Source organism: Neoarius graeffei, chromosome 21 (genome assembly GCF_027579695.1).
Source record: "Neoarius graeffei isolate fNeoGra1 chromosome 21, fNeoGra1.pri, whole genome shotgun sequence".
Lineage (NCBI taxonomy): Eukaryota > Metazoa > Chordata > Actinopteri > Siluriformes > Ariidae > Neoarius > Neoarius graeffei.
Window position 1 is genome coordinate 63,196,254 of NC_083589.1, and position 14,208 is coordinate 63,210,461.

The 14,208-nt window shown below is 42.2% G+C and overlaps 1 protein-coding gene across 10 annotated transcripts in view; it reads left to right on the plus strand.

Moving 5' to 3' along the window:
- The window catches only part of sox5 (SRY-box transcription factor 5), a 524,923-nt gene that overhangs the window by 484,340 nt on the left and 26,375 nt on the right, over nucleotides 1-14,208 (plus strand). For 9 of the 10 annotated variants that reach the window (XM_060903479.1, XM_060903480.1, XM_060903477.1 and 6 more), the window contains one exon: nucleotides 7,946-8,117. In XM_060903479.1, coding sequence (XP_060759462.1) covers nucleotides 7,946-8,117 — 172 coding nt within the window. The remainder of the gene's footprint in view (nucleotides 1-7,945; nucleotides 8,118-14,208) is intronic. The other variant, XM_060903483.1, reaches the window with a different exon arrangement.

The following is a 14,208-nucleotide window of genomic DNA, read 5'->3' on the forward strand; positions in this document are numbered from 1 at the left end:
GAAAAAGCCAACCCTTGCTCCACCTCTTCTCCGCTTTTGGAAAAAGCCAACCCTCTTGCTCCACCTCTTCTCCTTTTTCAGAAAAAGCCAACTCTCTCGCTCCACCTCTTCTTTTCTTTTGGAAAAAGCCAGCCCACTTGCTCCACCTCTTCTCCTTCTTCAGACAAACCATTCACTCTGCCTCCTCTCCTTTTTAGGAAAAAGCCAACGCTCTCACTCCGCCTCTTCTCATTTTTCGGAAAAAGCCAACCCTCTCGCTCCACCTCTTCTCCTTTTTCGGAAAAGCCAACCCTCTCGCTCTGCCTCTTCTCCTTTTTCGGAAAAAGCCAACCCTCTCGCTCTGCCTCTTCTCCTTTTTTGGGAAAAAGACAAACTACTCGCTCCACCTCTTCTCCTTTTTCGGAAAAAGCCAACCCTCTCGATCTGCCTCTTCTCCTCTTTCAGAAAAAGCCAACCCACTTGCTCCGCCTCTTCTCCTTTTTTGGAAAAAGACAAACCACTCGCTCCGCCTCTCCTCCTTTTTTGGGAAAAGCCAACCCACTTGCTCCGCCTCTTCTCCTTTTTCAGAAAAAGCCAACCCACTCGCTCCGCCTCCTCCTTTTTCGGAAAAAGCCAACCCTCTCGCTCCACCTCTTCTCCTTTTTCGGAAAAAGCCAACCCTCTCGCTCTGCCTCTTCTCCTCTTTCAGAAAAAGCCAACCCACTTGCTCCGCCTCTTCTCCTTTTTTGGAAAAAGACAAACCACTCGCTCTGCCTCTTCTCCTTTTTTGGAAAAAGCCAACCCTTTCACTCCACCTCTTCTCCTTTTTCGGAAAAATCCAATCCACTTGCTCTGCCTCTTCTCCTCTTCTGGAAAAAGCCAACCCACTCTCTCTGCCTCTTCTCCTCTCTTGGAAAAAGGTAAAAGCTTCTTCCTGAACCGGTCCCGTTGTTACAGTTCACTGCACAACAATAAGACATGGGATTTTTTCTTTGGAAATTCCTGAACGCACGTCTGCACTCAAGCCGAACGGCAATGCAAGTAAACGGAAGTGGACTCAACTCAAGCGGTTTGTTTGGCTTAAATGACGTCACGTGCCGAGTGGTCACGAAAATAGCCTAACAGAAATTCACCACGATCCACGCTAACTTATTTTAATTATTATTTATTAACAATACTTCTTGGGACCAGAAAAAAATTACAGAGTGTTTTTTAACATATAAAGTTTCAAATGTGCATAAAAATGAAAACCGTTGCCTCGGAGCTTTAAACGCTTTACCTCATTCAAACCCTTGACCTTTGGTCAAATCCAGAACTATTGTCTAAATGAAAAAGAACAAACAGGAACAATTAAAATTCTTCTTTTCTGAAAAATGCTGGTTTAAAATTGATTAAAGATTTGGTGCAGCCTCCTCTGGATGGAATAACAGCACCTGAGAAGGCTTCATGTTTCATATGCAGTGAATTAATACTTGGTGAAATAGTGCCCTCCACCTTCCAAATGGGATGGTCTTTTTTCCAGAAGTGGGACAATTCCTGCTGACTACCTAGGTAGCGTTCTTCCTGTTCTCTCTTTCCTGCTCCATAAATTCCCCTCTTTTTCCCTCTCTCCCTGATGAATTGCAGATGCTGTATTATTTCCAGAGGCCACTTGGGCATCTGGCCCCTGACCTGAGGTAGTATAGTGGTCATCATTTGGTTGTGGCCCCCTGCCAATCATCCTATGAGGGGCTGCTGGGTAATGAATACAGCTGCTCCTCGGACTCATGGGCACTTTTCTTGCTCTATTAGCATTTATATGGAGTGGCTGGAGATGGTGAGGGACAAGGACTGGGGTAGCTGAAGTGGTGCTGCAGCTGATGACAACCACAGTGATGACTTTGATCATGCTGATCATGTTTAGTGCCTCTTTTAAATACAGAAAGTCCAGATATTATCCAGGAAAAGAAAAGAACTGATGTTTGCTTGTTGCATCCTCACTATTTATATGCAAATATTCTAGTTACATACAATCTGATTGAAATTTATGCACGCATAAGGAGCATGGATTCTGTAATGATAAGTGTGACTTCTACCAGCGTTTAACAAGTTGCTAACGCTAATTCAGCATGTTAGCCAGGTTTTTAGTGACCTCGCTTTTGTTTTTAACAAGGTTTGGTAAGCTCAGTCACTTTTTTCCACACTGACTGACTGTACACGTGAATGTCTTTTATTCAGATTCATCTCTTTGTCTGACAAATTATTCACAAATAATTAGCATGGAAATGAAGCTCATCTGTCTTTTTTCTGTTTTAGCATTATTCTTATGTCTCATGGAACTTATGGCTCTTTCTTTCTTTCTTTCTTTCTTTCTGTCTTTCTCTCTTTCTTTTCATCTCACTCCTGCTCTGATTCTGAAATCTTTGGTTGTGTTCAGGGAGCCAGAGGGCAGCATGTATATTTTAGCACTGCACTGTCCCGGAGAGTCCCCATGCCCACACTTTCTTCTTGTTAGCTATCATTTCTGTGCCATCTCTCTGTCTTTGTCTCTTTCCTGTTCTCTTTTTCTCTCTTTCCTGTCATTAGGAGTGGCCTTCGGTGTGTCAGACAGCTGTTTGGACTGAGGCACACACAGCTTAAGTGATTTGCCCTGAGGGGTTGGCCCACAACGTGGGACAACACACACACACACAAAGACTCAAAGATACACCTCCACATCTTTATTCAAAATTGTTGACCTGTACTCAGAATTATTGGCACCCTCAATGAAATTTTTCAAAATGATTATTAAACATAAAACATTATTCGTTTCTGGAAAACACTGGTTTGCTTCCTACTGGCACCCTAAAAGTTAAGTCTTGTTGCGAGAATAATATCACTGAACCTTGTCCTGTAAAGTATAGCAAGGTTCGAGATGTTCAAAGAGGGATCATGGGCCTTATGCCATGCACATTCTTGAAAAGGGTGCCATTATTTCTGAACTTCCACAAGTGCCTTATTTGGAGTTGAGTTAAATGGGCGCAGTGAGGAGTTCATACTGAATTTGTGTATTTTTGTATCTCAGATGTCAGTGATAATCATACGTGGCGCGATTATCAGATTTGTAACCGTCTTTGAATTCACGGATCATTCACTTTGTCTTTTTCATCTCATCTCATCTCATTATCTGTAGCCGCTTTATCCTGTTCTACAGGGTCGCAGGCGAGCTGGATCCTGTCCCAGCTGACTATGGGCGAAAGGCGGGGTTCACCCTGGACAAGTCGCCAGGTCATCACAGGGCTGACACACAGACACAGACAACCATTCACACTCACATTCACACCTACGCTCAATTTAGAGTCACCAGTTAACCTAACCTGCATGTCTTTGGACTGTGGGGGAAACCGGAGCACCCGGAGGAAACCCACGCGGACACGGGGAGAACATGCAAACTCCACACAGAAAGGCCCTCGCCGGGCACGGGGCTCGAACCCAGGACCTTCTTGCTGTGAGGCGACAGCGCTAACCACTACACAACCGTGCCGCCCCACTTTGTCTTTTTTAGTTTTCATTTTTAAATTGTTTCTTGAGCTTATGCTTAAAGGGGTCACATCATAGGATATGGATCATAACATGATTGTAACGTGAAATTGAAGATATTTTTTTCAAGTGGTTTGATTTTCAATTCTTTTGACTCAGTTAAGAAGAAATTCTATGGAGAATCATAAGCATTTGGGTTTTTGATTGCTCACTCTTCATGTTGTGAGAGGTAGTGGCAATGATGAAACTGGGATTAAAGTAATATATGCTAACAAATCCTTAAACATTCCTATAAACAGTTGTTAAAGGAGCTGCACAAATCCAGGTTTTCTACAATGGACTGTGTAGTTGTGGTGCTTGTGTTCCCAGACTTTGCTACAGGCTCCCGTGGGCGTCTAGGCATTACAATGTATAGGTTCACGGACAGTCTGTGGGTGTAAATCTGTTCTGTTAAAACTGCAAGCTGACCACAGAACTGCTTGGCAGTGAAGAGGAAGAACCAGATGAGGCAAGTGTGTGTGTGTGTGTGTGTGTGTGTGTGTGTGTGTGTGTGTGTGTGTGTGCACGTGCCCATGTGTGTGAGACTGTGTTTATGTATGTGACAGGAGGCTCCTGTAGACAGACACGATTAGGACAAATAGCCAGGCAGACACACTTGTCTCGGTAATTGAAACGTCAGGCAAGGTGATAAGAAGCAGGGCAAATGATGTCACTTACATATGTCAGCACTCTGGCAAGAGAAAAATAAGACACCCGCATGCTGCATATCATTGTTCTTCCAGGCTTTTTTTTTTTAGCTGTGCTAGCATAGTCAGGATGTAACACAATGACACTGTCTGAATCTGTATCATGCTCCAGATATCTGGATCTGGATCTGGATTTGGATTTAAACAGGAACTGGAACATTTTTAGTAAATGGGAACCCTACCACAATGCCCACGGAAACACCGGAAAATGGTGCTCCTCCTATTCATGTCTGTATTTGTACCCATTTTGAACACATTACCTGTTCATGGGCGGCACGGTGGTGCAGTGGTTAGCATTGTCACTTTATAGTAAGAAGGTTACGGGTTTGAACCTCATGGCTGACGAGGGGCCTTTCTGTGTGGAGTTTGCATGTTATCCCCGTGTCTGCGTGGGTTTCCTCCGGATGCTCCAGTTTCCTCCACAGGTCAAAGACATGCAGATTCAGCTAACTGGCTACTTTAAGTTGTCCATTGATCAAGCTTGGAGAAGGATGGGCTCTGTCACATTTCAATGCCCTAGACACACCAATGACGGACAGTTAAAATGTCATCAGTGGTGCCCTTGCTGGCTATAGGAAGAAGAAGATCTGTTCAATCTGAATGACGCATTTATATTTGGGAGCATTGCTATAGCATAGATATTTTAGCTAAAAATCTGATCTGTGTAGAGCCAATGATTTCTGATATTTAGACATCATGCCTAATGATGCCTTTTACTGCAATTAACACTAAGTAAGTAATTATGGTTTTAGCAAGCATTTTCAATCTAATCCACTTCTTGATCTACATAACAGTAGAGTCATGTCAAGGATTGTATGTGGCACAAACGAAACCTGGCCTAGCCAAGCACACACAGCTTAGCCAGTCTCTCCCAATTCACCCCTCAGAAGCTTAGTCACACTGGCTAACATCCCACCCGAGGATTTGCCTCGTAGAAGAACAATCCAAAAGGCAGGGAATTAGGGAGGACGGGAGAGAGGGTGTGAAAGAACAAGGCATTATCTGTAATAAATGTTCAGTTCTCCCTCGTTGATTGATTTGGTGGCAAGCCCAAAATGAAAAGGGTCAGGATACAGTATTCTGTGTCAGTAAGTCCTTGTAACATGACCCTGGGAGCAGAAGATCCTCAAGGTTCTCTAATGAGAATGAATCCTATTAGGGACCATGGCGGGAGAAAATTATGAGGGGAATCTAACTTCACTGCCACTCAAATCAAGCTCCTTCAAATCAAGTCTTCCTTCTCTGTAAAATGATGTTGAAGATTTCTAAAAGAGACAGGTAGTAGTAGAGTGTGAGAGACCTCCAGCTTTGCACTTAACACCAGTGCTGTTTAGGAGCCCCAAGCTGCTTCTGCAGTGGTTATCATGGCCTATACCGTATATGCACCTTTTGTGTCTCAACTATTGTAGTTCAATTTCCATTACGGACAGAAGGAATTGCAGGGAAAAAGCCACAGAGCCAGAGCCAGGTGTTTGAGCAGATGTTGCATACTTCAGGTTAACGTGCATGTGGTTGAGATTATCCGGTACCATTGACTCGAAGCTGCTGTGTTAGCCTAACAGTGATTGACAGCATTGATTTGTACCAACGTAAGTCCATCTAATCATCCCAGGTGTTCTCCTAACCCCCCTTTCCATGGTTTCTGAGAATCTTCCACTGTTGCTGCTGCTGTGGAGTGTCTGAATACACAGAGCCGCTTGCTTATCCCAGTAACCTGGCCAAGTTTTCATTTTAATTGTGTTGTCTTGATCGACCAGGATGGTGACAGTGATGCATCTGCTGTTGCGTGATCGAATTGGCCCACTCTGTGTTTCCAGTGATGTGATTAGGGCAGCAGTGGGGCAGTGATTAACATGATCAGATGCCCACACATGGATGGATGTCCACATGGCAACACACTCTCACAACTGGCACAATATGAAGTCACCAGCTGAGTTTCTGATTAAAGGACCTACAGTGAACTATGTGTCCTAAGAAAGGAAAGGAAGAGTTCCTTGAGGGACACTGGTATTAGCATTGGTTCTAGGTTTATGAAGGGTACTTTGGGGGAACTTTTTTGGGTGAAACCTTTGCTTGCCATTACATTGCATTATATTACATGCCATTTAGCAGATGCTCTTATACAGAGCGATGTGTAACAAGTACAAAAGTCATGTACAAGACTCACTGAACTTCTAGAAAAGAAAGTTCTAGTGCTGACTGAACAAGTAACAGAATAACACTAAGTGTAATATTCTGTTGAAGTACCAACAATCAGCAACCAGCCAAGGAAAACAAAACAATTCAACCATACAAATGAGCTGACAAAGTACTACACAGAGAAAATAAAACTCCAGCAGCTAACCCCAGGCTAGACAATACACACTTGGGTTAGTCAAGACCTCTATGTGGTTACACAGTGGGCAAGGAAGCAGGGGAGAGGTGCAACCTGAAGTGGTGAGTCTTCAGTCTGCGCTTGAAGGTGGTCAGGGAGTCAGCAGTTCTGACCTCGATGGGAAGGTCATTCCACCAACAAGGAGCCAGGACAGACAGATGTCTTGAGTGGGCTGGGCAGGAGTGGAGAGGAGGATGGACCAGACAACCAGTAGTATCAGAGTATTTGTCAAGCTCTAAGCAATACTTTAAGGGGTTCCCCAAAGGCACATGGCTAAAGAGGCAATATCTACACAATGATTAAAGCCCAAACTAGGCAAAACCCTCCCAACTGGTATGATACTGTAAATGTTGCCACCTGAAGTCACCATCTAATTTTCTGATTAACAGACCTACAGTGCACTCTAACGAAGGAAGGGAATGTACACGCTACAAAGTGCACTCTACAGTGCACTCTAACAAAGGACTTAAGGGTCTTAGGAGGGGCTTGATGGTCTTCAGCTTTAATATTTTGAATTTGATGCAGGGCAATAAGCACATCCTTTGATTTTCATTTGTTTAATATGCTGGTTCAGATTTTTTTTAATACATTTACTGTATCAACTTTGCTACAATTTTTTCCATGTACTCACTTTGGCCTGCTGCAGTACTTTCCTGGATCTGTATCCGGACCTCTGTCCACCAGTAGATGACCCCTGCACTATACACTCCCCAAAAAAAGGGGTCCTTAAGGGTTCATTGGATGGTTATTGGTTCTTGCTTTCAATCTATCCATCCATTATCTATACCACTTAACTGTCAGGGTCACAGGACAAGCTGGAGCCAATCCCAGCTGACTTCGGGCAAGAGACGGGGTACAACCTGGGCAGGTTGCCAATTCTTGCTTTCTAAGCTTTTCTGAAAGAAAAATTCTCAGTTGTGAGGTTCAACATAGAATGTTTGCAGGTTCTCCCAAACCAAAATGAAGGTTCTTCATCATGGCATAAATGAGTAAGATGCCATATGGGTGATGTTTTTGCATTTTAAGTGAAGCCTTCTCTTAAAAAGGAGGCACTGTAGTGCCAAATTTGTTCCATTGTGTGTGCATGTGTCTCTATAAGCATGTTTCTTTACATGTGCTCTTGCATGAAAATGCATGGAAACCTTCGGTGTGTATCGTCAAAAATCCAGCATTCAAATCTGATCAGCTCTAATCCTTGCTCCGTGACAATCGTGTCCTGCTTCCCTTCCTTTGGCCTGCGCTTGGTTGCTTTGGTTTGCCGGACATTATAATTGGAACCGTAGTCGCCGAGGAGAAGTGGGGAAAAAGGTCACGTCAGGCCAAATGTGTTGCTGTTTTGCCTTTGCAGGACGAGGGCGCTCAGCCCCTGAATCTGTCATCCAAGCCTAAGACATCCGAGAGCAAGTCACCCACCTCCCCCGCTTCCCCACAGGTCCCTGCCATGAAGCTGGGTCCCGGATCTGTGAAGCACAGTGCCCCCTCAAGCATCGGAGGACCTCCGCCCAGAGTCAGCTCCATAGGTACTGACACCATTTCATATTCCTTGATATTTCTTTATATACTGCTGTTGTATAAAGCTATTATACACCTACACATGTCACTCAATAAGTTCAGCCATCGTAAAGTAAGCCAGTTCCTTCATTTGCACGTTTTCTTTCTCAGCATTTGCGTTAGCATGTTAATTGATGTTACATTTTTAGGTCTGCAGGGTTTAATTTTGCTGCAGGGCATATTGTCAAGTATTTATTAGAGTATAAATGTGAAGAAAGAAAAGAGAGCTTGTTAAGTAGCGGGGGGGGGGGGGGGGGGGGACATTTATTTGGTTGTATTTTGAGAAGCTCAATAGAGACCCAATGAGCTTGTGACATCCTGTACATGCAATGAGATTAGACAAGCCTCTTATACAATTCTGTTACCACGCACAGCACAAACAACCTGCATTAATGCCACAATAACACAATATCTCACCGCCCTCCTTATACACTACTCTTCCCCACCATTTTAGAGTCCTTTCCCTGGTAATCTCTGTGTTATTTCAACAAATCCCAGGATTTAATAGCAGATTAGTGGCCCAGATGTTTTTTGTTCTGAAAAATGGATTAAAGGGTAAAGTTTTTTCACAGGAATCCTGTAAAACATATTGAGGCAAGCCGATGGTTGAGCTCACAATTAGATCAGACCTTCTGCGCTACGATCTTTTCCATCTGGAGAGGTCAGGGAGTTGATTCAGAAGCTTGTCCCCTGCAATGTAACATTAAAAAATAAAAATTAAAAAAATTTTTAGAGTACATACAACCAGAAAAATCTTCCTCATTTCAGTCTCCTCTGCTCATCCTAATCATAGCTTTCACCTTCCTGGTTCCTCTCGGTGACCCAGCAGAGAGACAGCTGTCCTAGGACTGTTTCCCAGCATTTCCGGCCCTTTATGCCAAACGCTATTGCTTTCCACCTTTCCATGTCAGTGCCATCAGAGAAAACACAGCACCCTTCCTTTTCCTCTCTTGTCCATTCTCATAATTCTGAGGCCTCTGTTCCACTAACAGCATTAGTGAAACTATTTTGTGAGCTAAACCCTAACTAACCTTACAATAAAATAGCTAGCTAGTGACACTACAAGCTACTAAGTAAAAGTAGCGAACTGAACAGAAGTAACTTTGTGAAATTGAGGAAAATCAACTGTGAAATTCTTATTGAAAATTATAACAACATTAGGGAAGCAATTTTGCGAGCTAAACCCCAACTAACCTTACAGTGAAAAGCTAGCTAGCGACACTATAAACTGCTAAGCAAAAGTAGCGAACTGAACAGAAGTTAGTTTCTGAGATTGAGGAAACTCAACTATGAAATTCTTATCGAAATTAGTAGCAAGATTAGGGAAGCTATTTTGCAAGCTAAAACTAACTAGCCTTATGATAAAATAGCTAGCTAGTGACACTAAAAGCTACTAAGTAAAAGTAGCAAACTGAACAGAAGTGACTTTGTCAAACTGAAAATTTTATTGAAAATTGTCACTGCTTAAAGAAAACAGTAGGGAGTTACTGGGAAAGCGACATTATTTAAAAAATGCTTCAGCTACTGCTATGTGCTTAAAAGCGTAGCAAAGCTCGTAGCATCACTATTTGTATTAGCTCGCAGTTCTTGCTCTCTTTCTTACTATGTAGTGGACTGCACAGGAAATGCCCTACATTGGATTTGGTTAACATTATGAGCTCATTTAGTGCAACCCAGGAATCTTGGGAATAGAATTTGGGATCAGGATGCATTTCTAGCTCTTGGTTATATGGGTCACGTTTGATCTTTGTCAGTATCCCTCTCCGGAGGTCATTCCCTTCCCCCTTCCCTGTCCATGTGCCGTGTCCATTCCAGTGGTTTCTTTAGCTGCTTTTTCCTGCACCGGACTCATCTTTTTCATTCCACATGGGAGTGCTTAATCCTGCACAGCATTAGCAAACGGATTACAGCAGATAAAGAGCTGTTAATCTCGCTTGGGTCTTTATTCGATCTAACCAGGGCAAGATGTAAAGTCAGATACAAGATGCTTGGATTACTAAGCTGCAGGAAATAATACATGATTTAGCTGCAAAAAAGGCAGTGAGAAGCTTTGATATGTATATATTCATGGAGACAGATGTTCCTACCAGGACAAATTAGCAGGGTTTTTCTTTTAAAGGAATATTTTTGGTTTTTCAGGATAACCTCATCTATCTCCAACGTCTGTAGTGCAGTATGTGTGATTACCACAAACTAGAAGTTGAAAACATTTTCCTGAACTGAGAAATGAATGACAAACATGTAAAGAAATTCTAAGAGCAGATGTTCAGTTACGTCAATCATTGTTCATGCAAATTGGTGCAAAATGATGCTTCCGTGAATCTTTTATTTGTAAATTAACCTCTAAATAAACAGGACTGGGGCGGGGGTTTCCTGATAACGCTGCACTTTAGGGCTAAAGAGCGAGTTTAAAGATGCTCTTATGCAGCAAATGTTGTCTCTGTATGTGGTTTTCCCAAACTCACTCATAAGAAGGAGTCTTAAGAGCAACTTTGCTAAGAGCATCTTTGCAGTGCGCGTCCCCGATATAGGGATTAGTAGCTGCTAAATCCAGTTGATGAGGTCACGTGGCATTCATCTTTCACCAAAAAACAATGAAATATAAAAAGTGTTAAAATATGTTAATATATTATATTGTTGTTAAGCATTACATATATAATGTGGGAATTAATAATTGAAACTATTTTACATTTTTGGATTTGGACAATAACATTTTTTATTCCAAGCATGTTTTTTAATTAAATGAACAAAAAGAATGAAGAAATAATAAGTTAAATAATTAAGCAAATGTGCCTGTAGCTGCTCATTTCATCGTTACCCAATCATGCAGACATGATTATTAGCTCGTCCGGCTGAGAGGTGATGAGTTTATACCATCATGTGTTGTCCGGCATCGTCCACATTTCATGAAAATCAATTCTTCACTGATTTTGATTCTTTGTGGCATGAATGTAGGGGAACCTAGGGTGCATATAACTTCTACCCAGAAATGTGTCTCATTTATGACACTAAATGAGATAATCACTCACCTAATGGAGTTAAATTTGATTAAACTGTGGTGAAATCAGTGCGACATTCCGATATCCATATGTAATTCCATAACATATTGAAATATAAAGTTTTTCGTGTATTTATTTAATAATTAACTCGATATACTTGCAGTGTACACTTTCGGTCAGAAGTTTACATCCAGTGACATGAATGTCATCTTGGTTATGAATGTCATGGCAATATTTGGGCTTTCAGTCATTTCTCTGAACTGTTCTTTTTCTGTGGCAGAATGATTGTACAGCACACAGCTTTAATAAAAAAAACCACTAGAATTTGGTGCACAAGTTTTAATTTTCTTTGGGTTTTCTGAAATCAACACAGGGTCAAAATTACACATACAGGGTCAAAAATATACATACAGCACACCTAATATTTGGGTAAAATGTCTCTCTGCAAGATTCACCTTGACCAAACATTTTTGTTTAACATGAACAAGCTTCTGGCAGAATTCTGGTTGGATATTTCACGACTCTTCATGGTAGAATTGGTAGAGTTCAATTAATTTTTTTTTTTTCTTGGCATGGACTCGACTTATACCCCTTTTCCACCAAATCAGTTCCAGGGCTGGTTCGGGGCCAGTGCTTAGTTTGGAACTGGGTTTTCTGTTTCCACTGACAAAGAGCTGGCTCTGGGCCAGAAAAACCGGTTCCAGGCTAGCACCAACTCTCTGCTGGGCCAGAGATAAGAACTGCTTATGTCAGCGGGGGGGCGGAGTTGTTAAGACCAACAACAATAGCAAGACCGCGAGAGGGCGCCATTTTTAAATAAGCGACGAGATATCATGGATGCAGTAAAGCAGCAGTCATCCATTATTGTTGTTGTTGTTCTTCTTCTTCTCTGTGTTGTTGTTGCTTCAATGTTCGCGCCAAGGTTTATGCAAACACAGCGACGTAACTGACGTATACAGTGAAGTAATGACGTGGCTCCCCTTAGCACCCTGAGCTATGGAAAAGCAAACTGGTTCTCAGCTAGTTCACAAGTTGAACGAGTTGTGAACCAGCACTGGCCCTGAAACAGCCCTGGAACTGATTTGGTGGAAAAGGGGTATTAGAGGCATGGACTCAACTTAGAAGCACGGTCCATATATTTTCAATAGGGTTGAAGTCAGGACTTGTTTTAAGCTTAATGTGAGCCTGCTTTATCCTCCACAACCAGCTCTGATGTGTGTTTGGGTTCATTGTCCTGTTGTAACTCCCAAGTCGTGTTCAAGTTTCTGATGGTTTATGCTGAAGAATTCTGAGGTAGTCCTCCTTCTTCATTATTCCATCCACTTTGTTCAATGAGCCAGTTCCACTGGCAGCAAAACAGCCCCAGAGCATGATGAGCCTACCACCACCACCAGCTGGTACAGTGTCCCTCTGTACATGGTGGTCATTGTGGCCAAACAACTCAATCTTTGCCTCGTCTGACCATACACCTTTCCTCCACAAGGCTTTATCTTTGTCCGTGTGGTCAGCTTCAAACTTTAGTTAAGCTTGAAGGTGTCAATTTTGGAGCAGGGGGTTATTAATTGGAGAGCAGCCTCTTAGTCCATGGTGATATAAAACTCACTGAACTGTAGACAGTGATCCATCAGCTTCCAATTCATGGCAGGGCTGTGCCATGGTGGTTCCCAGGTTGTTCCTGAGCATCCAAACCAGTTTCCTTTCAGCTGAGGGTGACAGTTTGGGTTTTATTGAAGCAAAGTGGCTTGGCAAAGTGACTACACCTCTCAATAATTTGGATACAATTGTTTGAACTGGTCTTGGAATTTGCAGTTGTTTAGAAATGGCTCCAAGAGATATTCCAGAGTTGTGTGTATCTGAGATCCTCTTTCTCAGATCTGCACTGAGCTCCTTGGACTTTCCCATTTTACTGTGTGTTGGTCAATCCAATGAGTGCTATAAACAAACCTTTTTATGAAGGCAGAGAAGCTACCAGCTGGAGTCAATCATGATCACTAACAGGAAGTTAAGAGACCTCGGCCTTGGCAAGATACAGTAAGAGACGTTTTGGAAGTTTCAGCACCTCTGAATTAATAATGTAAGTGAGTGTGTGTAAATTTTTGACCCTGTATGTATAATTTTGACCCTGTGTTGATTTCAGAAAACCCATAGAAAATTAAAACTTGTGCACCAAATTCTAGTGTTTTTGTTTTTTATTAAAGCTGTGTGCTGTACAATCATTCTGCCACAGAAAAAGAACATTTGAAAGAAATGACTGAAAGCCCAAATATTGCCATGACATTCATAACCAAGATGACATTCATGCCACTGTATGTAAACTTCTGACCAAAACTGTACAAGAAAAGTACTTGAACACCGGCAGCAGATTCAGTACCAGACTCTGCCCACTGACTGTGAGAGTCCTGTGGCTGTGAGCACATCGCATTCTGTGTATCCGGCTGTGAGGAGACGATCTTTGTTGTGAAAGAGTGATCCGGGTCCATCGTAAGTTAAGAGCAAACTAAAGGACTACGTTGGCTACGACGTTGTTTGGGAAAATCACATTATCTTAATGATGGATCTTAAGAGGCAGTTAAAGACACTCTTAGCCTTAAGAGGCTTTCAGGAAATCCAGTGCTGTTTTCTCAGGTAGAAGAAGAATTTGTGGTGGGTTTTTTGTTTGTTTGTTTGTTTGTTTGTTTGTGCCTCCTGCTCTATGACCTCTGATTATCAGTGTATTGCATGGCCATGGCACCAAGCTAGATTAGCTAGATTTTATATTTTAGGCGGCATTATACTCAACATAGGTAGAGTTTCTTTCTTTGTTAATTTGCATTAGCAGCGCTGGTGTAAATTGTTACTCTCGCTGTGGATCTTTCTACTTTATTATTATTATTATTATTATTATGTTTTTAGGGCACTATTTCTTCCTCAGTTTTCAACCAATCATCACCAAATTTCACATGAAGAATATCTCTGGGCTGAATTACGTTGCTATGACTTTTGGTGGTGATCCAGATCACTATTCTAGATCACTGATCTGGAACAACAGTTTACTTGTTGATACTGTGACGTTTTCTGTCAG